Source organism: Mercenaria mercenaria, chromosome 11 (genome assembly GCF_021730395.1).
Source record: "Mercenaria mercenaria strain notata chromosome 11, MADL_Memer_1, whole genome shotgun sequence".
In the NCBI taxonomy this organism is placed as follows: domain Eukaryota; kingdom Metazoa; phylum Mollusca; class Bivalvia; order Venerida; family Veneridae; genus Mercenaria; species Mercenaria mercenaria.
In genome coordinates, this window is record NC_069371.1 from 17,475,257 (window position 1) to 17,502,607 (window position 27,351).

Below are 27,351 nucleotides of genomic sequence, written 5' to 3' on the forward strand. Positions count from 1 at the left end.
TACACCATAATCCATCCAGCATATACGACAGAGAACTTGTCATTGCTAATTATAATATCCAGAAGATCTGCTCTGTTCAAAACTTTGATGGATTTCATCGTTTCTGAACTGAAATTCTTGTCAACGTATAATTGTTTAAATGTTCTCAAAGATACATAATGCATTGGTACTATTGCAAACAATATCGTTGCAATATATCAATGGTAAGTTGAATTCTATGTAATATGACGGAAACGTTTTAGACAACAATGCAAGCAAAGGCATAATGTATATTGTGTGAATTATCACTTTTTCAGAGTAAAAGAACAAACCTGCTATTCTCTGAGAGAATAAGTCCTTTATTACATGTCCTGCATCAACATTACCGAGATAAATGTAAATAGCACCTACACCATTGTTTTCATAAGGAGCACCGATCGCCACATCTGTAAAGTTACATTTAAGTAATGGTAAAATATAAACAAGAGGACCATGATGGTCCTGAACCGCTCACCTGTCCCCACATGACCCAGTTTAGAGTATGACGTTGTTTTCTCTATTATTTGATATGGTTACCTAGTTTTTGAGTTCATGTGACCCAGTTTTGAGCTTGACCTAGATATCATCAAGATAAAAATTCTGACCAATTTTCATGAAGATCCATTGAAAAATATGGCCTCTAGAGAGGTCACAAGGTTTTTCTATTATTTGAGCTAATGACCTAGTTTTTGAAGGCACATGACCCAGTTTTGAACTTGACTTTGATGTCATCAAGGTGAACATTCTGACCAATTTTCATGGAGATCTCATGAAAAATATGGCCTCTAGAGAGGTCACAAGATTTTTCTATTTTTAGACCTACTGACCTAGTTTTTGACCGCACATGACCCAGTTTCAAACCTGACCTAGATATCATCAAGATGAATATTCAGATCAATTTACATACAGATCCCATGAAAAATATGGCCTCTAGAGAGGTCACAAGGTTTTTCTATTATTTGACCTACTGACCTAGGTTTTGACCGCACCTGACCCAGTTTCAAACTTGACCTAGATATCATCAAGGTAAACATTCTGACAAATTTTCATGAAGTTCCATTGAAAAAATACGGCCTCTAGGGAGGTCACAAGGTTTTTCTATTTTTAGACCTACTGACCTAGGTTTTGACCGCACATGACCCAGTTTCGAACTTGACCAAGATATCATTAAGATAAACATTCTGACCAACTTTCATAAAGATCCCATGAAAAATGTGACCTCTAGAGTGGTCACAAGCAAAAGTTTACGCACGCTCGCACAGACGCTGCGCGATCACAAAAGCTCACCTTGTCACTTTGTGACTGGTGAGCTAAAAATAGATCGTCAATGACCTAAATGGAGATGATTAAACCTCAGCATCTTGTAATAATGCATGAAAAATGCATCGTAACATGTATAATGTGACAATAATAATAATAATAATAATAATAATACTAATAATCAATTACTTAAAAGAAAGGGAGAAGTTATAGCAACATTTTGTATGTTGCATGGAAAACCTGTTGTTACAGGTGTAAATTAACATTAAGTTGATTACCTAAAGAACAATTTGCCACTTCTGTAGTGAAGTAAACAATTGAAAAAAGGAGAGGCAATTACCAAATCTGGTCTTCTGCACGAAAAACCTTTCGCGACATTTATAAAGGACATTACCAATAGGAGAGATCGCCGTGACGTCACGCATTAACATTTGTTTATCTGGTGTTTGGCAAAACAAATGTTTTTACATCGTTTGTGTATGGGATCGGAATTTTTAATTTCTAATAACTTTTCCGCTCATTGATGGTATTTCAAAATACAAAAAGTTTTGAAATGTTAACAATTTTCATATTTTCGTATTCAAATATCTTTTTTATATGAATAACCGTTTTAAATGACATATAATTTTAATAGCGACTTAGTGATGTTCAAAACTTTTAGAAAAACACTTTAAGTTAAGCGTTCATAATTAATCTATTTTTATTTCGAAATAATGATTAAAAGTAATTAATAAATTGCATGTTTTATAACATTTCCACTGATAAAAATTATTGATATAATTTGTGTTTTAAGAAAGTTTAGGCTGTTAGAAAAACATCACTGCCAGTTCTAAACATCAACATCAGTTCTAAAAATAGAAAATACAACGGATTTGTATACAAACACGATCCATCCTATTAATACTAGCCTCAATATATACATATATATATAGTAGAGAGAATTTATACGAACTTAATCTCTCTCTCTCTCTCTCTCTCTCTCTATAGAAACATTCAATTTCATTACCTATATGATGGAATGACATCAAAATCTAAACAAACTGCATGTTTGTTCTTGCACATGTGTTTCTTAGAGTCGTTGCGAAAATAGTGACAACGTATTGTAAAACCGTTACGTATAAATATTCCATTGATAACATTCAAGGGTAAGTGTAAGCACATCCTTAAAATTTATCGAGTTCATATAATTCTCTACTAAATGTTAGCTCTTCTACTGTTTTTGTTCATCAGTGTCAAATGATATAACGTGTTAGCGCGCTTCAAATTCAGTTAAAAAAAAAACAACGTTATAACGATATTATCATACTGGTAAAAATAATGTTCAATTGACTTTTATCATAAAGTTAACGTGAAGAAAACATTGTCAAGTGATAAAATATTAATATATTATATTATAACATTGTTTAGAAAAATAAACAGTTATTCAAAGCAATTTGTTCATACCATCTGCAGTTACCTTTATATCCGTCCAGGTCAAGGTCACCAGCATCTGCTATAGATGTTCCAAACCGCGCGTTTGCTGTCCCTTCTTTGAGTGAAGCTACTGTAGCTGCTCCTGATAATATTCCTATTGGACCGCAGACTGCGGACCCGGAGGCTGTTTGCTGCAAGTAAATAAATATTCTTGGACCCGTAACTTTTCAACCTATGCTATTTTTATGCTACAATTTTGCTCAGAAATTTGCACAAGCTTAGTTCTTGTACAAAGAAAAGTTAAGCAAATTGTAGCAGTAAAGTTGTAACGTCAACTGGTAAAACTTTGAGACGTAGAGCGTCGAGGAAGCGATGCCTTATACGTGACGTTGCAGAACCAGTTTAACAAATGTAATACGGGAACCACTTTTACAACACCCGCAGCCATTGTGATCCTCTATAAACTGATATTCATTGTTGCGGAAAATGGGAAACTGTACAGACTTGTAAATTTCCATGCTTAGTTTTTATGTCTGTATTTAAAATTCGGGTTTTACTCTAGCTTCTAGCTTACATGATAAAACCTTTCCATACCGTTATTACCAAAAAGTAAAACTAATACACTTATATTCACTTACTGAGCTATAGATGAAAACGCGGCCTTCGTCTGGCCTTTCACCTGTGTACAGTGGTGCACCTATCAATAGTTCGTCCATGCCATCACCGTTAAGATCAACTGTTTCCAAGGTAGCACCAAATTTCGTTCCTGTTTGAGCACGATCAATGTTTTCTAAATCCAGCCTAAGCTGACCTCTACACTGATATTGGTAAAATATATCAAAATAAAAGGCAATTTACATTTTGATTGTAAAGGAAGGAAAACCACTAATATATCATGTTTTTCTTCGGGAAAAGTCACTATCTTCAATTTATTGCAACAGCTTTTCTCTCAAAACAGTGACCTCTTCTCGCAACTTTCCGTTTGCATGTAGTTAAGGTCGCATAGACGGAACAGAGCCGAAGTTGGTTAGCAAATCAATGAACGTCAATCATAGATGTATCCACTGGACGGAGATAAAGCTCTTAAAGTCTGTTTTCAGAAGAAAACAGTGAGATAGTGTACACATATCTGAACTAATATCATTCCTATAGCAAAAATTGATGCATTCGATAGATATGTAGATATGTTATCCGAATTAACCTCTTGGACAGCAGTAATACCATGACACTTATTGTTTCATAATCGACCAAACATAATCCGGATGTTCTACCAGTACATACCACGTGCAAAATACAGTTAAAAGGTCCGGTAAACGTAAATATGGTTCCCCTTATAAACCTTGCATTGTGTGTATGGGGTAAATACCATTTACTGATAGTAAGAATGGGTTTCGCAAACAAAAATCATAAATCAGAACCTGTTATCTATATCGCCAAAAAAACCAAAGGTATGGGTAGATTTCCCGGAAGCACAGAGCACACCAAACACAGGCCATAGAGTTCATTATGAGGGAGGTAACTGATTCACTTGTCACATGAGCGTTTGGTAAAAAAGAATATAACTTACCAAGATTATACTTGAAAAACAAAATGTACAATCAAACTTACTCCAGAGACCACGTCTATTAAAAGACCACCTACATCAAAAGACCACCTTTTCCTTCGCTTTTTGTGTTATCAGATAACAAATATATATAACTGATATAATATTTTTGTGTTAGACATCTTTTCGTCGTTCCGAGGTAGTCTCTTAACGCAAGTAGAATCTACAGTAGAAGGTTGCCGAATCGACGAAGTAATTCAAAGAAATTATTTTGTATTTTAATTATTAAGTTAAACAGTTATTATTTAAGCCATACGGAAAATATTTCATTGTTATACACTTTGAGAAATTTATCAGGGATGGATGTCCTTTATTTTTTTCTACACTATTGGTGCTTTGAAAATATATTTTTGTTTTATTAACATACTTGCAGGGCAATGCCATACTGAATTGCTGCCCATTTACTCGTCCCATGATATAATTCTACCTGGAAAATGTAAGTAAAAAGTTTTCGTTATTAATTATACCATAAATTTATACTTAAATACGATATCAAATAAGAAATAATACAGACTGTAAAACAGGTTACAACATACAAAGCTATACTGTAAAGAACAGTGTCCTCGAATTCTCATCTTACAATTATAAATATAAACATGTCTGCCCGTTAATTTAAGTCATTCTAACTCATCATTTAAATACTCTGCCCGAATTACAATGAAAACATTTTTTCCAAAGAATGTCTTACAAGGCCTCAAACTCTCAGTAAGTAGTATTTCCTCTACAGCTACATTAACCACTGCCCTCACATGTATCACGTGACCATGAAAATAACATAGCCGTTGAAAAGAAATAATATTTTAAGTTTTACAACGAATGAAAAGAAATTGAAATAAAAGAAGAGTTTCATTTCGTATTGAATGTAAGACATTTTTATGAACGCCAGCTGTTTCATGTGAAATCAACTCAATAAAGTTTATTTCAATTGTACTCGGTGTCAAACAGTTATCTTATGTTTTCAATCAGGCTTCAGAAGCATCACTCGTTCGATGTTGTTGGCATGTTAAATGTAAAAAAAAGAAAGAAACTGTTTGATAATCTGTAATGCTCACCTTGCCTAAATGTCCATGATAAGGAGAATACCAGTTTGGGATTCCTGCCACTATGCTTTCTGTATTGCCCTTTTCAAAGATGCCTGTTGCAACTGCATAGCCTAACAAAGAAAATTGTAGCATATGTATAACTTACATATAAAAATAATATGAAGCTATTAAGGTAAACATTTTCGAACAAAATCCTTTAGTTGTTTCGGAACAAAATTTCGCACAGATGGAAGGATCCACAGACAAGGAAGGCAAAACAAAATGGTTGCTCCTTCAGATGAGAGGCCCAGTGTTACGAAAAAACATTTAAAATATACGGTATCATAATATTTAATATCAGATAAAAAATTGCACATGTTTTGAAGAAATAATGTAAACATATCCAATGATAAAATACAAAAAATTTCTACAGGAATAAGAACAGTGACACATATATTTACCAAAATATAATGAATGTTTCTCCCCGTCCCAGTCACGACGTCGTACCAAGTCTTTTGCAGGTATACTGAATGCACCTATACAATTGAAGTGTATCAATTTACTTGAGTAACTTACTAGAGTGATTTGTTACCGTTTCGTGGACAACCTTTCCACGATTTATATTTATAAATCAAAGTTCATGTTTTGCCGGAAAATCAACTTTACTAATGCATTTATATCAAACTTTCTATTAAATGAGTAAATGTGTAGAAGTTTTCAAAGGCCGTTGATAAATGCGAGAGTTATTGTCTGATATTGAAAAGACCAGTACAACATTGGACCACTACGTAATTCACGGAAGTGAGTGAGTGAGTTGGGTTTTACGGCGAATCGAAACAAAATGGTCATATATCGCCGAGAAGAAGTCATATTGCAAACGCCAACTGTAAAGCAAAAATGTGAAGCATACCTAAAAAAACAAAGACAAATATCAAACAGGGAATGCCACGTACCAAAATCGCAGCCTCCCCAAAACGAAACCTACAGCACGCAGACGTGCACACAAGTGAGTGAGTGAGTGAGTGAGTGAGTTGGGTTTTACGGCGAATCGACACAAAATGGTCATATATCGCCGAGAAGAAGTCATATTGCAAACGCCAACTGTAAAGCCTAAACATTGATGTAAAAAATGTAAAGCATACCTAAAAACATCCATGTAAAAATGTAAAGAACACTATGAATAATGTAAAACATATCTAAAAGCATCCATTTAAAAATGTAAAGCATATCTAAAAACGGTAATGTAAAAATGTATGTACGTGTGTGTTAAAATATCAGCTGCAAACATAATAATATTGCAAGATATAAATAAAAATAAGAAGTGTTAGATCTTTTGACATATTCCTATCTGCTTTAAAAACGATAAAATATTTCCAACTGAAACGTTGTCAAATAATTCTCTCAAAGATTGAACGTCATAATATGTACTGCGTTGTGTACACCACAAACACACACACATATACACGTGCACACACACAAAGTCATCACACGAGGACAAAACGAACAAACAAAGGAACACACACACATACACGCGAGCACACACAAAGCCTATACAAGAGGACAAAAAAGAACAAACAAAGGAACACAGTGGGGCACCGCCTTGGAACGGTCAGTGGCAAAAACACCACTGGGGAGCTTAAACCGGTTAATGGTGCGCACCCAACCTCACTCTTACCCCCACCATGCTCCAAAGACACGGGACAGTGTAAATAAAAGTAATCCCCTCCAGGTGACTCTCTAACACACGTAATGGAAACAAAAAGGCATGGCATGTAAAACACAAAAATGCTCGTGTATAAAAATATAAAAAGCAAACCTTTAGAACCAAAAACGTATGTACTCAATGACTTTTCAGAAGACAGAGCAACACGAGAAACACCCTTAAGGTCCCGACGAAACAGGCCAGAAGACAGATATCAAAACAGTTCAGTCCTGGTAGGATTTAAAAACTGCTTATCACAGAGTCCTCCCCCTCTTCCGTCAGACACAATCAAAGAGGGAAGCGTAGTGTCCAACTGTAAACGGGTTGAACACCAAATATGCGGTATGTCTCAAAACAGTTGGGTCGTAACCTCTTTTAATAAAACGTTTTATAATTTTACCAAACACATTTGGAAAATTACCATGACCCAAGATCTTACGAAGTTTGTAAACCACATCCCCATAAAAACGGGTTTAGAAATACCTTCTCGCAGAAGTGTCTTTAAATTACTATTGAATTTTAAAACTAAATCAGAATTACGATATTTACACAATTTGTAATAACGGTAGCCTTGCTGAAGAAGTTTACTTGTAATATATAGATTACGCTCATTGAAATGCTTGACATGACTACACGCTCTGGGAAACCGAATTAATTGAGAAATATATACCCAATAAGATGTAGCCTGAGGTACATCCCCATCCAAATGGGGAAAATTTACAATACTAAAGTTAAAATCATCCCTCTTGTCGTAAATTTTGGTATGTATAATATTGTCATAAATAGAAAGATGTAAATCTAAAAACGAAGCATCAGTATCCGAATTGTTAGTTTTAATTAACTGAAGCTCCCTAGGATAAATAGTACCCACCAATTGACCAAAAAAAAACCGGATTATCCATATTAAGAATATCATCCAGATAGCGTGATGTATTATTAAATGCAGATATAATATCTGCCTGCGTATCTGGAGAAAGGCTCAAAATAAAGTCTCTTTCATCACAATATAAAAACAAATCTGCGACATGGGGTGCACAATTTGTTCCCATGGGAATACCAACTACTTGTCTAAAAACTGCATTCCCAAACCTGATGTAAATGTTGTTCAATAAAAAGGAAAGGGCTTTACAAACTTCGTCACAGGTCCACATTGTATAATGTTTAATAATATTGCTAGTAAAAAAAGCTTTATCAAAACTGCAAGCGAGAAATGTTGCATTCTCTCTGGCAAAACTCTTTTGAATTAGGGCAGTTAGTTTGTCATTTATTAAGTTATGTGGTAAAGTGGTATACAAAGTAGAAAAATCGTATGTACTGACTGTAGATACCTTGTAACTATTAATTTTAAACTTATCCAGGATTTCGCCAGAATTTTTAATCGACCAAAATAAATGTTTACCAGAGTTTTCGTATACTTTATCGCAGTATCTTTCCACGTGAGCTTTCACAGCAGTCAGACATGATGTTAACAGTTTTGAAATATTTGTAGTTGTACAAGAGCTTGAATTAGCGAAAAACATCCATGTAAAAATGTAAAGAACACTATGAATAATGTAAAATATATCTAAAAGCATCCATGTAAAAATGTAAAGCATATCTAAAACATCCATATAAAAATATATATACGTATGTGTTAAAATATTAGCTGCAAACATAAATATATTGCAAGATGTAAATAAAAATATGAACTGTTAGATTTTTTGATATATTCCTATTTGCTTTGAAAACGATAAAAATATTTCCGACTGAAACGTAATTCGGTAGAAAATCGTTCAAAGTACCTTGATAATCCCTCGATAAATAACAAAAATAGTTATATCAAGGCACACAAGCTTTCTATACACGTGTCATTGACCCTAAGCATAAAGGATATTCGTCTTATGCTCAACATTCAGCATATAATGTCTATATTAATGCCACGTATTCTGGAAGTCCTTGATTAATTAAAGCTATTATCTAGAAAATACAACTGATACCAAAGATTCTTTCACCCTGGAACTTGTGGCCTTGATCTTGTGTATGCCTACAATCTGTAGTCATCACATTGACGGTAACGTGCAAACATGCCAGGTAACATTTAATGCCGAATGTCCAATAATAGATATATGAACGACAACGTTAAGATCTTGATATGAAATTAATCTTAGGTTTTTGAGTCGGCTAAACGCTGTCAAGCGTTTGACGAGTCCTTGCTATCGCCCGATTTCTCATTCTTAAATGGCCTTACAACACAGCGAAGTGATGTAGTTCCATTAGATTGTCTCTAATTTCAAAGAGTTCATTGATCGAATGAAGTTCGTTTATGTCAATCCTATTTGCTATGACCAATATACGATGTAATATGTCATATTTATGACTTGTAATTGTACAATACTCGAATAAAGCCACGTATTTTCTTCCGCGGTAACTCATTGAGCATAAACACGCATAACGATTCTGCGGGATTTGGTAATACATTTGCGCATATGAATATGGTGACGAATTTTATGCCCTTTTGTCACAAAATAGCAAATATGATGTTCACAAATTCAAATAAAAACTGCATATTAACTTATTAGCCAAATTATCCATTTGTTACCCTGTCCGTTTCAAAAAATAATCTTTAAAATCATTGCGCAAATAACATATTTATTGCGCTGTGCATTTTATGAATTGCGCAGGCTTACAACGCTTGCGTAACATCCAGCGAAAGACAAAATATAGTTCCAGAACATACTGCTAGTATTTTATTGAGTGGGTACCTCTGAAAGCATTTGAATGTCTCTTATCAAAGAGTTTACCAGATCGATGAAATTAAATTATGACAGCTTCATTTTAAATGACCCGAATAAGATATGTGCAGTACGTTAATTCTTCCGCTAGTTCGCGGATGAATCCTAACTACATTCTGGACACTTGTCGGCGAACACGCGTGATCTGTTTATAACAACGCTTCTACGACTTTGCGTGGGTTGAATTTTGCAGTCAGTAAACGGATAAATTATCGGAAGAAGAAGCTCTTACTGGTTTGTTTAGTTACTACTGATATTAAAAATGATTTTATTTCTTATTTTTCGAGAAATAAACAATCGGCGAAACACTAAATTGTATTTTCTTGTAGAGTTTGAAATCGAAAGTAGATCGTCTATGTTTGGCTGCTTTGACGAAACGAAACAACGTTTTTATGAAAAGATTTAAATAAGAGGTAATTTAACTGTAAACTTCAATGTCAGATACTGCCAATTGCTGCTAAATGTCTTCGTATCATCACAATTTGTAGAATATATTGTTGAAACTGGAGAAAAGTGTAATCATATCCGGATATAATATTTTGGGTAAATATCGAGCTGTGTTATGAAATTTTAACATTCAAGTAACATACATGATAGATATTATTGTAACAGAAATGATTCTAGAATTTATTTTTATTACACCTACATATAATCTATATCAGACTCATATTCTAGTCCTGAGGCATGACCTGAAAGTAAAAAGATGAAGTGACAGTCATACTTTGGATATTGTAATACTAGAAAGAATCTAGGTAATATTTAGAAATTGAAACAGAAGATTTTCAATTAAAATCGCACCAAAGGCTGTATCTACATATTCAAAAATTTCTTGTGGTAATACCCCAAACCCTACTTGCAGGAGGGGGTATCCTCCCACACCCTTCCCCCATATTGCCACTTTACAGTTTGATACATTTGCCCTTTTACCACCTGCCGCAACGCCCATTTCAAAATCTGACTGCAATTTAAAGCGGAAAGAAACATCCCTCCCCACACCCACCCTGCTCAAACAAAATTTCTGCCCAGTCTGGGCCTGTCTGTCTACATGAATCAAAATTGATAATTTAAAGTGGATGGACTTCGGGATAACAGACATGATTTTTAAGGGGTTAACAAGTCTGAAATAGAATAAATAATAGTTTTAACTAAAAAAGAACTGCGTTTATTAATATTGGTTACACTATATATTGACACTCAGCAACATTTACATACATGTATCTCTAAACGCAAAAGTAAGTATACTTTAAATTGACATCACTTATAATATGACTGAACAATACCTAACTTATGACAAGGCTATCGCCAGGCCCATTATAATATCTGTAAAATATCAGTTCTTTCGTCCATCCGTTACAAATTGTATGTGGCAATCCGCGCTGTAAAATTTTAATATTATAAATTGTCATATTCAAATTTTATCATGTGCGAATATATACCAGCCGATAATAGCCTCTTTTGGCAATGCCGGAGGCAAATGTTTACTGGACAAATATATAAAGTCATGGGCAGTATCTTAGTGTCAGCTGTCAAATTTTTATTTCTGCGAACCACTCTTCAATTTTAGAGAAATATATTGGGTTTAGATACTTGTATAATGTCAATTAAAGTTTTACTAGGCATCGACCGAATCGCCATTTCATTTATTGTAACAAAATCTCTCTTAAGTTGGGGAAAAAAACTAAAAACAAACTGAAACTGGTAGACTATACTGTCAGTACATCAATCATTAGCCGACTCAGGCCCTTCAGGCCTTTGATTATTTTTATTTTTAAATCTTACTTTGAGCAAGTGAACTGAATATTGTACGCAACATGTCGTCGCCATGTTATGATCAATGTAAATGACTAGTATTTTTGAGGACAAAGGTATAGAAATAAACAAGAATTAAGCCTTCGAAATCTGAGTATAGCTGGGGAGGTGATACGACATACTTTAATGTAAATAATTCATTTAAGTGATAATAACACGAAATGCACAAATGAACCCTTATTTGTACACTGCAGTACACAAAATTTAAAAGTCTTAACTTCTTTTCAACGCGACGTTTGAAACTGTGTCAATATTCTTAAAATTAAACAACTTGTATGCACTACTCTACTTCTTTTGGAGGATAGTCAACACAGAAAAAAAAACTGATTCTTCCAAGATACATGTAGGGTTTGCTACACAATTTACCGGGACTGAGTTACAACAACTTAAAAAGAAAGGCGAGTGGCTACTATACATAATGTATAAGATTTACAGAGAAAACGGATTCTTGTATGTGAGTACAGACGGTGAAAAGGGATCGATTGTAACCAACAGTTTTCATGTTCCAGATAACAATAGCGTCACTTGCTCTTTTTCAACTCGCTTCTTAAAAAAGAGGTGAATTCAGTGTTTACATTTAGTGATTTACTGAAAATTTACCCTTATTCTTAATGACATACCAAAATTTCACCAAAAGCAGGATTGTAATAATATAATATTTCACGACTTAATCCCATCGTTTCAATGTCACAATAACTCACATCATTGTTTTCCGTTTATTTAACAAGAGAATATAATTTGCAAGGACATAGTGAAATCGTCACATATTAGACACGAAATACGAAATAAATTTTATTAACCCCAAAATCAACTATGTGATTTTGTTTATTTCATTTTCTGTTCTTGCAATGAAATTCGCTTATTAAAACTCAAGAATCATTTATCTTTAAAATTTGGACGAGACCATTAGACGGAAAACTATTATGTGAATATGTACAAAAGTAAAATCACAAGATACATACACTCATGTCCTCGAGGAAGGGCAACAAGAGGAACAGGCCAAAAGACAAATATCAAAGATGCTTAATCCCATTGAGCTTTTTGATCTGCCTAGCTTGATGTCTACTACCTGTTTCGCTACAAATATTTAAAAAGGACTGCGCAGCGTCCAACATTAAAAGGGATGAATACAAAACATACGGTGTCTCAATATATTGGAATAATAACCAATGAAAGACGGACACTTGTTATTTATATAAATAACGCTTTTGTGCTATCAAGCGAAACCCTTACTGACTGAATGTTTCGAATGGAAACTTATTTCCGAACCAAAGTTAATATTCTTATTGACGGACTTTTTAGCCAGGACCTATCGTTGGTTACCTGTGTACTTGCAGCTACATTTTAAGTCCTAAAATCACTTCTAAGCGCGGACTTTCTTCTTAGGAATTTTCCATACAAATTAAAATATTGCCTGATATCAGTAGATATAAGAAAAACATTCATTGTATGAACACGAGTTTAGTGTTTAAAAGTGTATAAGTACTAAGCGACGTCGCAAAGATATATTTAGACTAGGGAATATTCATTGGGCACAATACCTTTTCTGTATATTTGCTTCGCCCTCCTTTTGTCCTGAACGCAAAGTGCCAGTCAAATCCCGCTAATTGTAGATAACACCAATTTAAGAAAAAGAAAACGGATGGTACCAGAATTATTCTTGATTTCTAAATGAAATAAAATCTCATTTGCGTTTATTAGGCACTAAATTAGAGAAAATTTAGCCGTCCTATTGCTTTTTATTAATAATTTTTCTGCTCATGTACTTCAATCCTATATGAATTGTTTACTTGCAGGGATAAAGAAAAGCAAGCATGAGTTTCCAGCAGCTTTAAGAGTTAATTACCCTCGTGACATCCTTACATTCCGGTGGATAAAACCGGACAGACGGAATATACATGTTTAGCAAATCATTCATATCCACTGTCTATCAGGAGAAAGGCTAAAGGTATCAAGCGGGGCGGCAGTAGTTACCGATATGTCTTAAAACTGCATTCTCAAAACTGAAATATTTAGAAAAGTTATTGCATTGCATACCTCTCCAGTCATCCGCTCCTGGACCACTTATAACTTCAGTACCATCCTGCAATTCAAATATGAAAAAAAAGGAAATCTTTGCATTCTCGTGCGTGCCAAAACCTAAACAACACCTCGTCATAAGTTACAGCAATGTTATATACATTTATTTTTGGAAATGTAAAGCAGAAAGAAAAGGTCCATTTTTGTTTATCTAGGTCAGATTTATGAATCAACACTGATGCTAGATTGAGACAATACGTCACTTCCGGTGTGAGTTTTTGTTTCATTTTATTGAAACAGGTTAATTACAATTAAAAATTATTAGGTTATTATAATCTCCGAAGACAATCTTCAATTTTTCTATTGTTCATACGCATGAAATATAAAATGTCAGAAGTGGACCTGATCATATAAGGCGTGAAAGAAATTAAACAGTACAACAATAGTTTATAGTAGCCGAAAAATGTGGTACTAGAGCTGTCACTTAATGCGACTCATACCCCGACTAAAGTACTTAGAATAGGTTGTATCAGTAATAACTAATACTCACTATCACTCACTGCACCTTTAATGTTCATCCCGGGAGATAATTTTATCTATATTCGAAAAACTTACAGTTCTTGTGCTTTTCAATTTATTGACTTTTAAACTGATTAAAAAGAAGTAAAAAAGGGCAGATAACTGTATCATTAACCAGGGCAGTTGTATGATGAAATGTGTATTTCAATTCCTCTGAATGACATGTATCAGTTTCAAATTGTATCAAATTCATTCAGTGGAATTAATGTCATTCTCTTCAATACTGAAAGTGAAAAAAATTGTATACAATTAATTGAAAAAGGAAGACAATTTTGTTTAACAATCAAGTACGAGACTTGTTATGTTCAAACATCTTTTACGGTGCTAAGTCATGTAAAATTCCCATTAGTTTAAAAATTAAATTTAAAAATCGTGTAACATGGGAGATGATTTTATCATTGCATGCAATAGAGTTATGATTATTGTGCCTTTCCGTCCTTTTTACAATTATGCATAAAGTCCCTTGAAAAAAATCAATGTCATTCTCTTAAATATTAAAGATTAGAAAAGTTAATTACAATAACAAAGGGATACAATTTTGTATACAAATGCAGTTAGAGATACTGGACTTGTTATCACCAATTTTTCGTCATAAGACAACAGGTTTATGTAAAATTCCAATTAAATATCTGCAGTGGTGCGACAGCTATTTAACCGGCAAGTGGTTTTGCCTTTGCGACCAGTGCAGACCAAACCAGCCTGCAAGTGCATATTATTGCATTGTTATTACACATTGTGTGAAGATGCATAGGTTTTATTAAATGATTTAGCACTATTAAGTGCATGCTCAACGCGCAAAATGAGAAGTAAGTCAAAATTAAAGTCAGAATTATGGGACATTGGACGTGAACTTGCCTTATGATCCTTACAACTTGTTTTGAAGTGAAATGCAATACCCTTATTAGTTTCAGGGAATATTAATAAAGAAATACAACTTTTCTATAAGTAAACAAGTGGATACAATGTTGTCAAAATAAAAGACAGAGCTATGGAAACTGATATAAATTAATAATAATGTATTTAAATGTTTGTGTGAAATTTCCATTAAATTCATGGATAGGTTTTACAATATTTATCATTTTAAAAGTAAAAAGAGGAAGTAGTTCTTCAAAAACAAAATTTAGAGTTATGAGACCTGATATGTGACCTTGACTTATGATACGTTCAATGTGTTTTAAACCCCTCATTGCAATACTTCTAATTTGTTTCAGAGATGTTAAAAGAAATCATTTTTGTCAAATTTTCTCAATTCAAGAAGCGACTAATTTTGTAAAAATATTACTTGTAGACAGAGTTATAGAACTTAGTGTATAAACTTACATTATGCGTGAAATTTCAATCAAATATATGAATAGGTTTCAGAAATGTTGAAAGAAATGTAAATTTTGGGAATTTTTCCATGTGTAAAAAGCAGATAATTTTGTTAAAACAAAGGTTACGGGACCTGGTATGTGAACTTGTCTTATGATCCTACAAACATACTGTTAGTTTCAACCTTGACATTAAAAGGGAGGGGACGGGACAGGACGGAACGGGACAAAGTGCTACCTATATAGCCGCTTCCCACAAGTTTGTATAGCCACTCCCCACAAAAGTTTGGTGGGGGTATAATTAAAAAAAAGCTTTTACAAATGTGAAATGAGCAAGGATAAACATGAGAAAAAAAATGTGGAAACAAAATATTAAATAAACCTTAGTATATGCTACCGATATCCCACCTTGGGCGTATGTGAAAGCAGGACGTCCCATGTAACTCGTAGTATCACGAGAAGCCCAGAACGGCCAACACCTGTAAAAAGATCGGTAAACGTCTGTACATGTAGAACGTAATCCGTAGTAAATCCAAATATCGACTATGTATTGTTCTTGGATATTATTCAATAGAAGATTGCATTACCTATATATGTTTAACATGAAAAATAAATGTGTATATGTTCAATAGACTATCAAAATGTGTATGGCTCCGTTCAGGTGCCAATAATTCATATGAACCATTTATATTTATTGTAGTAGAGTAACGCTATGAGAATTGCTCCGTAACCACGTGGTAAAGGTCGCTTAATTTGAATTATTTACCCCCAACCTCCCTTCCCCTCACCGTTGTGAGTTCGAACACTCGCATTATGTATAGAATTTTATTTATATAAGGAGGTCGTCAGACTGGCTTGCGGAACTCAAGAGACCGTCCGCACCTGAAATACTGACAGGTGTGACACCTGTTGTTTCATCTACCAAAAAGCCCCCATATATCTTAAAAACTGTGTCGGTTTGTCTTAAAACCCATGGAAACGAAATATGAGTGTTACCTATTGCGGCCTTTAGTCCAACAATTGACTGGCGGCACATAATCTCTTAATTGCAGGCACAGTCCAATCATATAATTCTGGTATTGGCTAGGTCTAGTTTCTGGAAACACATTTTTCCATCCTGGTGCACACACCTATATGGCACACATTTTTTCTTATACATGTATAATAATCATGAACACTAGAAAACAAAATCATAACGTTGATTTACCAGCAATTTTTAATAAAGACATGCTTGCACAATTTTAAAAGCAATTACATAGTAACTATGTTAAATATCCAACTCATTAAACAATGTTTTTCAAGTTGACATTTTATGAGTTCAATATAAACACTTTAGCAATTTCTACATACACTGAAGTGTTTTTATAATAAATACTGCCTAGAATTAAAAAGCGAAAAACACGACATCAATGAAATTGTTGCAAGCTCGGTTGACCGTTTTACGAAATCCCGGTGGCGACTTTACGTTTCATCTTTCCAATTTCTAATTTCTTATAATGGACTATTAAAGATAATGAAACTATGACATGAGAAGTGAGAAATGAGAATATCACATTTCACAGTTCTCCCTTTCGGTTTTTGATACATAAGTATGAGGTGAGTGTGTGAATTTCTCATTTCTTATTTTCCATTTATTATGATACACTATAAAACATGGAAACTATGAAATGATAAGTAAGAAATGAGAATTTAACATTTCAAAGATCTCAATTCTCATTTTCGATATCAGAATTGAGAAGTGTGAATTGTGAAATTTAATACACAGTTTTCACTTCTCATTTTACACTTTTCTTACGTTTCAATGTGTATGATGAGAAATAGGAAATGAGAATAGTGAAACGAGGAGTCACCACCAGCCTTTCGTACCATTAACACATGTTACACGTACCAAAATACAAGTTAGAGACACACAAAAATGTCCAGCAAAAATCTATTAACTGTGTAAAAAGTGCATATGTATCTTCAGTCTATTCCATATCTGAATATACTTTAAATATTATCAGATCTCCAAGTTTAGGTACTTGTTAAATATGCTTATAAATAATTGTTTTTATCAAAATAATACAAATACACGAAACTTAGTTGGCCAGTACTTAGGTTTTAGGAGACTAAAATAGTTAGCTTTCGATGCATTTGACATAGACGTATTATAACAAATGTGATGTTACTCACCGTCACAACTGAAGAATTTTTTCTGTAAACTTTCATTGTAGCTCCAAGTCTGCTGTCTTCTTCACAGTGAGAAGACGAATATCTGCTTAACCTTGCTAAAATTAGAGGAAGAATTTCCTCAAATGTGCATCAGAACATCAACATTTTCTAACATATACCAACGTCTACAAAAAGAAAAGTATTTCAATATTCGAGTGAAATTTCATGAGTATGATATATAGAGGATATCTGTTTGTTTTTAGTGTGATATCGAAATATATCGTCACCGATAAGGATGACAATTCAATATTTTCATATAAGCGGAGCTGAAAAGTGAAAACAAATAAATTTTCTTTTTATTATATGCTAATTTATGACGATCAACGAATTATTTGTTTATTACATGCTTACATATTCATTTAAGACCTTTTAAACCTAAGTCGTCAATGCCATTCATAATACCATATTTCTATGTAGTGTCATAAGCTTTTTCTAAATCGAAACTTTTCCGGTCAAACAAGATGTCCAGCTGTGCTGCATTGCTTGCGAAAACACTTTGAAAGTTCGTATTAGGACTTGCAATTCAAGATACCAAACTAGTCTGGAATTAATCATACGTTCTAGAGTTTTACATAAACAACTAGAAAGTGCAATAGATCTATAAGTATTTGAGTTCGTGCTATCTTTCCCGGGTTTTACATGCTGTTGCATTTTATTTCAGACCAGAAGAGTGCTTTATGCATAATTACTCCATAGAACAGACTGAAATAATTACAATATAGAAAAATGTGATATCATCCTAGAAATATGTCTTTTCATAAACCTTTGAAGCTTATTTCGATATAAGTCCGCAAAAACTTCCGAAAGGTGAAGCAGCCGGACGAACATATTCAGTTTTAAAATGTGTTTTGGTGTCATTTACACAGTGTACAGACTCTCTGTACGCCCAAACGGAAGTCGCCAAAAAACTATGAGTTCGAAAATCAAAACACAAATTTTTCTGTCGCGGATGGCTTGGATTTTCTTTGGTTTTTTTTTTTCGTTAACAACGCATAAAGTAAGTGTATTTTTTTTTTTAATTTACTTATTGTCTGAGAGGTACTGATACAACTCAATATATACTTAATTTCAAGTCTTATCAAGTGTTGATATTTGTTCCATTTCGTAATGAAACTATTAATTCTTTAAAATACATGTATCTTGAGACCGCAAAGGTTTGACACCTTTGCTACTTCGTAGATAAATATCTTACGCGTCGATAATACTAGCATGGCTCTATGGTAACGAGTATGTTTTCAGGAAAATGTGTTTTTCTGGGACATGTATGCCGATTACATTGTCCCACTATCCGATATAATACTGGCCCACTAATCGCATTTTTTTTAAATTACGGACTGTACGCTTAGTCGAACAAGTGCCAGAATGTCACACTGTACGCCCGTCACAGCAAATTTCTTCACACTAGCACCTGTATTTGCAAATGGAATTTTAATTCTGTGGTTGTTTAGTAATTATTGTAATTCTTTTGTTTTTCCAAGTCCACAGAAAACTCCTTACCAGGTAGTTAGTGAGTGAGTTGGGTTTTACGGCGAATCGACACAAAATGGTCATATATCGCCGAGAAGAAGTCATATTGCAAACGCCAACTGTAAAGCATAAACACCGATGTAAAAAGGTAAAGCATACCCAAAAACATCCATGTAAAAATGTAAAGAACACCATGAATAATGTAAAACATATCTAAAAATATCCATGTAAAATGTAAATCATATCTAAAATAAAAAATGTATATACGTGTGTGTTAAATTATCAACTGCAAACATAATAATATTGCCAGATGTAAATAAAAATATGAAATGTTAATTTTTTTGATATATTCCTATCAGTTTTAAAAACGATAAACTATTTCCGACTGAAAGGTTTTCAAATAACTCTTTCAAAGATTGAACGTCATAATATGTACTGTGTTGTGTAGCAATGTCCACACAGTCGATTAAAGTATGTTTAATTGTTAGCGGTGTTTGACATGGTACACATCCGGGTTGATCTTCTTTATTCAAAAGATATGAATGAGTCAAACGGGTATGACTATTCGACAGCGACAAAGAACAACTTCCTCCCTGCGAACAGATCTGTTCCCTTGGTGCCATTCCCCTAGAGTAGGTTTGATATCATGAAGTTTATTGAATGAAGCATTGTTCCATGACAATTGCCATTTAGATAAAATATATTTGTTTATGTTGGGCTTAAAATCGGTATGTGGAAATTTCAAATTAGATTGTGATAATAAAAGGGTTTCTTGGCTGCTACATCAGCATCCTCGTTTCCATGAATACCAACATGACTGGGAATCCAACGAAATATGATAGACTTTTTTTAAAGATAGTTCATGAACCCTGAGAAGAATATTTTGAATGAATGGATTTTCCATATTTCGGTTATGAATCGACTGTAAAACAGAAAGCGAGTCGGAAAAGATAATACATTTATCTTCGCTATTTTTTTATATAAAATTTAGAGCTAAATCAATAGCTTTGGCCTCGGCTGTAAATATTTTTTTTTGTTGCATTATTTGGCAAACGTAATTTTGATTGCGGAAGGAGGCTGACAGCATCACAGCCAACCTTTGATAATCTTTTGAACCGTCTGTGTAAATTGCAAAATAGTCCTTGTAAGTTGATTTGATTTCATGATATTTGGACTTGAATATTTCAGGGTTTGTTTTAGACTTTCTAAAGACAGTTTTCAAATCGAAAAGAACTGTAGGGGTATAAAGGGTCCATGGTGATGTATCTGGAATTGAATTTTCTTTAACAACATCGAATTCAAAGTGAACTGAATTTTCTTTAATAACATCGAATTCAAAGTCAGTTTCATTCATAGAAGATTTTATGCGAAATCCAAACGGGTTGATCTGTTTTGGTTTTTCCTCATAAATCGGAGTACTTTGGTTGAAAAATAATTTAGATACCTTGAAATACACCTAAAATTTGAAAGCAACATCTATGTTGTACCAAAGAAAAGTGTTATGAAAAAGTTACAATATAAGTTATTTATAGTAACAACTAAGGGAAGATAATCTTTAAAAAAAATTGTAAGTCCACACAAAAATCCTTACTAGGTAGAGATAGGTCAAAATACACCTCAGAATTGGATGTAACATGCATGTTATACTACAGAAAAGTGGTCTCGATTTATCCATACTAGTAATGAAAAAGTTACAATATAAGCTATTTAGAGTAAAAACAAAGGGAAATAATTCTAAAGGGACCTGCGCATGACACTTGGTCTCATGATGGTGTACAATTGTGCCAGGGTTCATCAATATCCCTCCATGCATGAAGAAGAAATGCTCCAAAGTCATTCTTGTATCGGACCTTTGGCCTCTAAGTGTGACCTTGACCTTAGACCTAGTTCTTGCGCATGACACTCTGTCTCGTGGTGGTGAACATTTGTGCCAAGTTATATCAAAATCCCTTTTGTGCATTTAGAAGAAATGCTCCGGACACAGTTTTCATTCTTGTATCATTTGACCTTTAAGTGTGATCTTGCCCTTAGTCCTAGGGACCTGATTCTTGCGTATGACACTCCGTCTCATGATGGTGAACAATTGTGCCAAGTTACATCAAAATCCCCCCATGCATGAAGATATGCTCCGGACAAAGTCATTCTTGAACTTGACATTTGACCTTTAAGTGTGACCTTGACCTTAGACTTAGGGACATGATTCATGCGCACGACACTCCGTCTCACAATGGTGAACAAGTGTGTCAAGTTTCATCAAAATATATCCATGCATGAAGAAGGTATGCTCCGAACAATGTCTGTGGACGCCGCCCGCCAAGGGCGCTCCAATAATACGTCCCGTTTTTCAACCGGGCGTATAAAAACTGTACGCCTATTTAAAACTTCTTTTCATTCTTATATTTCAATGTTTTGACTTTGTTTTAAGATAACCAACAGTTAAAAAATAATAATTATAAATTCATTTTTTTTTAACAGTCATGGACCAGTGTAGATGTTATTACTTCAGTTTAGATTCCACTTTTCCTGAAGTAATAGATCACACCTGAACAAAACACAATGAACTTAATTTAAAAGTAAAACAGAAAATCTATACAAGTAAAAAAAAAACATTTTCCCTGTCCACAAAAACTTTCAAATTATTCCAGTAGTATTTTTTTTTCAAAACATTTTTTTCAACCTCCATTAAAGAATCAGGGGCTTGGAAAGTGAAAAAAAATGAATGTTTAGAAGATGTAGACTTTTTTACATCACTCGAAAAGAAAGTGCTCAGACTATCTTCAACACCTGTGAAAGCAGACAACACACATGCAGACTTCTTCAGTAATCGATAATACCGAGTGATGAAGCAGCAGATCTGAGTGCATATTTTGAGCACATGCACATGTTTGAGGCATATGTTTGGTACACAGACAATTGAATGTTTGGTTGTTGATGACAACAGCGACAAATATGATGAGGAAATAAAAAATCTGACACAGCGAATAGTAAAATGCATTCCTGACGTCATCATGGTCATTTCTTATCTTCAATCCACCAGGCAGCAAGAACTCTTCCTCAAGTTTATAACGTTGTTAGCAGAGCGTCGTTTGTTACTGTGAAGAGGCATAATTGTCACCCCCCTCCAAAATAACAACAACAAACAAACAAAAACCAAACCAGGTTAATGGGAATTGTTTCCACACATGCAGATGTTGATTAAGATGTAGGAGTTTTAGAAAACGAAGTTTGCCAAAAACCTTTAACCTGAAAATAACCCAAGTATAACACCTTGGTGACCTTGACCTTGGGTATAATGGGCACAGTCCCTGTATTAACTTTTTTTGTATGCTGCACAATGTTTATGCGAAGTTAAAGTAAGATATAAGCAATAATAACAAAGATATGACAGAACAACAAAGGTAGCCGAAATTAACCTGAAAATAAGCTAAAAATAACATCTTTGGTGACCTTGCCCTTGAGTTTAATGGACACAGCCCCTGCATAAACTTGTTTGTATGTCGCACAGTGTTTATGTGAAGTTACAGTAGGGTATAAGCAATAATAAAAAGGATGCGAGAGAAAAACAGTTTGCCGAACTTTAACCAAGAAAGCGAACGCCGAAGCCGGGGCGAGTAGAATAGCACCCATATTCTCCGAATATATAGTGGAGCTAAAAATACAAAGAAAAAAAGGAAAACAAAGTGTCCTGTCAAACTGAGTGGAATAAATATACAGTTTTCTCAAATGTTAGCGGAACACGCATATAGATTCTATTTTTTGTCGGGGACAAGGACATCGTTGGTGAAATAGACCAATAAAATACTGTTTGACTGTCGCAAGTAAAGTACAAAAACTTTTATTTATTAATTCAGGGAGTACAGTGTATGGAGTTTATAATCCCAAATACTTCATCATTTCTTTATAATTTCTTTCTCGGCGATATATGACCATTTTGTGTCGATTCGCCGTAAAACCAACTCACTCATCATTTCTTTATCGAAGTGTAACAGTTTTATATCAAGTTTTGCGACTATGCGGTCAGTGCATAATTCATATGCATGTTGATTTAAACAATATTTCAGCTATTCAGGATTGTAAATGCATATTTGTACGTGTAAACGCATGTGCATGGGTTGATAATGGAACATTTTGAAGCGGGTCTGACATGAACCAAAATAGCGGGCATTTTTAGCTTCGTCTTTTGCTTTGACTATTTGTGTTTTTAGTGAAAATACGTTTTAATTTCAAGCGTTAATGTCTGTTTCAACTGTGTGTTGCATACACTGAAAAATATATACAACAAGAACATTTATTTCAAACAGCCAGAGTAAAGCATAAAAATACTTACTACCGACAGCTTCAGAAAATTTGAAAAACGAAAGTGAACGCCTAGTTTTTAGCGACTTCCGTTTGGGCGTACAGAGTCTGTACACTGATTTAATGATCCCTCTTGACGGGTTTTATCTTGCCTTTTTATATTTGAGAAGAAATAACAATCCATGTTTTTCTTTCGTTTGGTAAACAACATGTTTTTAGATAAAATGATGGATTATACCACGATAATGACACAGTGAGAATACCAAACATAATTCCATGGGTACGGAATTACATTTCACACATACGTGGAAGTAAATCTTAACTTAAAAAGGCTGCTGTCTACCAAATTTTGTATTAAACACGCGCACAGACCGTATTTTGAAACGCACACGAAAGAATCTTGTGATGAAACGCCCCACACAAAAATACCAACATTACCGCATTTGACACAAAAATCAAAACTTTCCTTGCGCGCATAATTTTAAGGTCTAAATGGCAGTTCCCAGATGTAAGAGCTGTGATAAAGGTATACGTTTTTATGCCCCCGAAGGTCGGCATATTAAAATCGCACTGTCCATGCGTGCGTGCACCCGTGTAAATTCTTGTCCGGGATGTAACTGCCATCAATAGAGGGATTTTGAAATAACTTGGCATAAATGTTCAACGTAATGAGATGACGTGTCATGCGCAAGACCAAGGCCCCTAGCTCTAAGGTCAATGTCACACTTAGAAGTTAAAGGTTAACAGGGTCTGTTTCTTGTCTGGTCCATAACTCTGCCAATGATGAAGGGATTTTAAATCTACTTGGCATAAATGTTCCCTATATTGAGATGACATGTCAGGCGCAAGACCCAGACCCATTGTTCCAAGGTCAAGGTCACACTTAGAAGTCAAAAGTGTTTCTTGTCTGGTCCATAACTGCCATTTATCAAGGGATTTGAAAATAATTTGACACAAACGATTACCATATTGAGAAGTTGTGTCATGCTTATGACCGGCTCCCTCGGGTCAAGGTAAAGGTCACGAAGTGATATGTGATTTTTTTTGGCGCAGACAACTGTGGCATTCTTGGACACGCTTTGGCGGCATTTGTCACCTATAGTGACAGCTCTTGTTTTTTCATGTTAGTGAAACGCTAGATCTAACATATTTGATATTCGATTTTATTTGATATAGATGATATCAGAATTATTACATTTACATTTAATTTTTGTATGGATATATTTTGATGAAACACGTTTAATGTGTGCCCGCATGTAGCATCGCATTTTATGTCTGTAAATTCAGTAGCAACGTCGATCTTCTCCTTTAGTCAACACGCACTGTTTAAACGACATGGATATAAATGAGTAAGTCAAGTCACTTACCGCACATATTTGACTCTTCCGTTATGTTCAATATCTCGCAATCCCCTTCCGACTCTGTTAGTCGTGAACATCCATATACCTGACCATATCCTCTTATACCATTGTATGTTGTATTTGGTGCACCAGCTAATAGTCTGAAACAAGTCAAAGCTTAAGTTTAGAAACTATGTTGCTTCGATACAATAGAAGATATGTAACAGTTTAAGTCCTAAATCTACTCGCACATAGTTTGGTTGAATTTTTCAACGTGTTTATTTCATAGAATGTATGGCTAGCATAGATTATATATGCCACTGAAATATGATAAAGTAGGTGAAAATAAAAGTTAAATATTGGTAAAAATGCAAGGAGAATATAAATTTTCTCAAAAGCGTTGCAACGGTTTACTACCTTCTGCACAATAAATTTGGTTATTTGTAAGAATATCTTGCATAACTCTTATGTAAATAAGTTTGTACCAGTAGTCACTTTGAGAGTACTCACTTTTTATGAATTTTTGGGAGAAATTATTGTTCGCCTAAAATGTTTGGGTTAGTTCCTTTAAACAATTCCCTGTTTGGCGCCAAATAACCTATACTGTGTTGGTGCGCCGTAAAACCCAAATTAATAACTTTTAAACAATTCTGAATATATTACACTTAGATGATTTACAGTCAATAGTGATAAAGATCTATTTCAGACAAATCCAATATATCAACCAAATGCGTAATAGAGGGTTTTAGCCCAACTGCGGCTTTATTTTGCAAGATTTTCAAGGTTTAATTTGAACTTTGTTTTCGAAAACGAAAATGTTAATGTTGATTGAGATATTCTAAAAATTTGATAATTATCCATCCACAAATTAATTAAAGGTTGGAAAGTCTAAGAAAAATGGTGTCCAAGATGGCAAACATTTACAACGGAAAACACTATCAGAATCGCTTTTGATGATAAATCCTAAACTGATTGTGTGAGTGTGTGTTCGGGTTTAACGTCTTTTTCAACAATTTTTTCAGCCAAATAAACGGTGTCTACTTGTAGCAGTGAGCACAATGCCCAACTTTATAGTGCTGCCTCACTGGAATATCACGCCGTAGACACGTGATATGATACCTCACCCAGTCACATTATACTGACACCGGTCTGACCAGTCCTAGCACTACCCTCCTAATGCTGAGCGCCAAGCGAGGAAGCTACTAGTACCATTTCTTACGTCTTTGGTATGACGAGGCCGGGGATCGAACCAACGACCTCCAGCACTCGAAACTGATTAAGATCGATTACATTTTTAAAAAGGTTTACGTACTTACTCTCGGAATTCTTTAGACTGATGTGTAATATGAATGTTGAAGTAAAACACCATGGTACGGAAAAGTTCGCTCAAGCAGTATTTATAGTTTGACTACGGAATCATTCATCCCACGTCTGTGATAAGGTTGTAAGTTATAAGTTGTAAATTATAAGTTTTACTGTTACACTGTTACAAAAGTAACGAATAATATGAGATGTCTAAACACAAATACGTTGATTCATATGTAAATTTGTCTCTCCCACAAATGCTAGATTTGTGTTGTTTTTTATATATTGCATAATGTGACTCGATTACCAATGTTCTCTGTACATTGTATATTGATGCTTTGTTCATGGGCCATAAATGGCTTACTACAAATAAGGAATGTCATCATATAAATAACAAACATACTCACACTTTAGGATAAAAATCAGATCCGTTAACCCAACCGGGTGCCCTGACTATGGCGACCGTATATCCAAATTGCGAACCGGCGTCACCCCTAAAAACACCAACTTTGTTTACTTCGATGTTATAGCAATCCAAATTATTTGGCAATATAATTGCAATGATAATCAAACTCAAAAGAGTTTGACACATTTCTTCTGCCAATTTTGTCATATTGTGTATCATCAATGGAAACCAGCGAAAATAAGTATGATTATACCACAGGCTTTAAATACAACTATAGCGTTATAATAATTGCTTAAGAGTTTAGCAACCTAAAGTGGAAACAATCTCATCACACAGAGGTTGGCCACAGTCCCGAGAACTATAGCAGACCTGTGACATGCGAGAATGAATTTAAATGACCAATTTACATTTGATTATATATAATTCATTCGTGGATACTAATGGGTTCAAAAAGCACTCGAAGTACTTACCTCCTTGTCGTGCTCTTAGAGTTTGATGAATTAAAGAACGGAAGTGTTTCGGTTTGTCATTATAAATTATGACCTCCACAGATGTTATAATTAATTTGTCGATGTTAACACTTTACTTCCATGTTGACAGAAAAACGTTTATAATGGTCCTTAGTTCATGGTAAATTAAGTTGCTGTTTTGTCAAACGAAAATGATACACTTATTTTGTCAATGATTAACAATTATATGTGTTAAAGAGCGCGCATAGATATCTGTGCGCACTCTGTCTCTTTATCGACGTTTATTCTTTACTCTGATATCTCGGGCACCAAAACATTTCATGTCATAGAGGCCTTTTTAAATATGTGCC

At 34.3% G+C, this 27,351-nt stretch overlaps 1 protein-coding gene across 5 annotated transcripts in view; it reads right to left on the reverse strand.

Annotated features, from left to right (window-relative positions):
* The window catches only part of LOC123530779 (integrin alpha-5-like), a 75,672-nt gene extending 48,746 nt beyond the window's left edge, over positions 1–26,926 (reverse strand). For 3 of the 5 annotated variants that reach the window (XR_008366277.1, XM_053518662.1, XM_053518661.1), the window contains exons 1-12: positions 26,533–26,925; positions 24,848–24,981; positions 17,679–17,773; positions 16,503–16,636; positions 15,889–15,985; positions 13,636–13,681; positions 5,778–5,852; positions 5,347–5,447; positions 4,662–4,721; positions 3,330–3,509; positions 2,735–2,882; positions 312–425 (exon numbers count right to left, since the gene is read on the reverse strand). Coding sequence is in view for 4 of the 5 variants with exons in the window: in XM_053518662.1 (XP_053374637.1) it covers positions 312–425; positions 2,735–2,882; positions 3,330–3,509; positions 4,662–4,721; positions 5,347–5,447; positions 5,778–5,852; positions 13,636–13,681; positions 15,889–15,985; positions 16,503–16,636; positions 17,679–17,773; positions 24,848–24,981; positions 26,533–26,750 (1,402 nt within the window). In the remaining variant the exon portion in view is untranslated. Of the gene's footprint in view, positions 1–311; positions 426–2,734; positions 2,883–3,329; positions 3,510–4,661; positions 4,722–5,346; positions 5,448–5,777; positions 5,853–13,635; positions 13,682–15,888; positions 15,986–16,502; positions 16,637–17,678; positions 17,774–24,847; positions 24,982–26,532 lie in introns of those variants that run through there. The other 2 variants (XM_053518664.1, XM_053518663.1) reach the window with 2 other exon arrangements.
* Between the last annotated feature and the right edge of the window lie 425 nt (positions 26,927–27,351).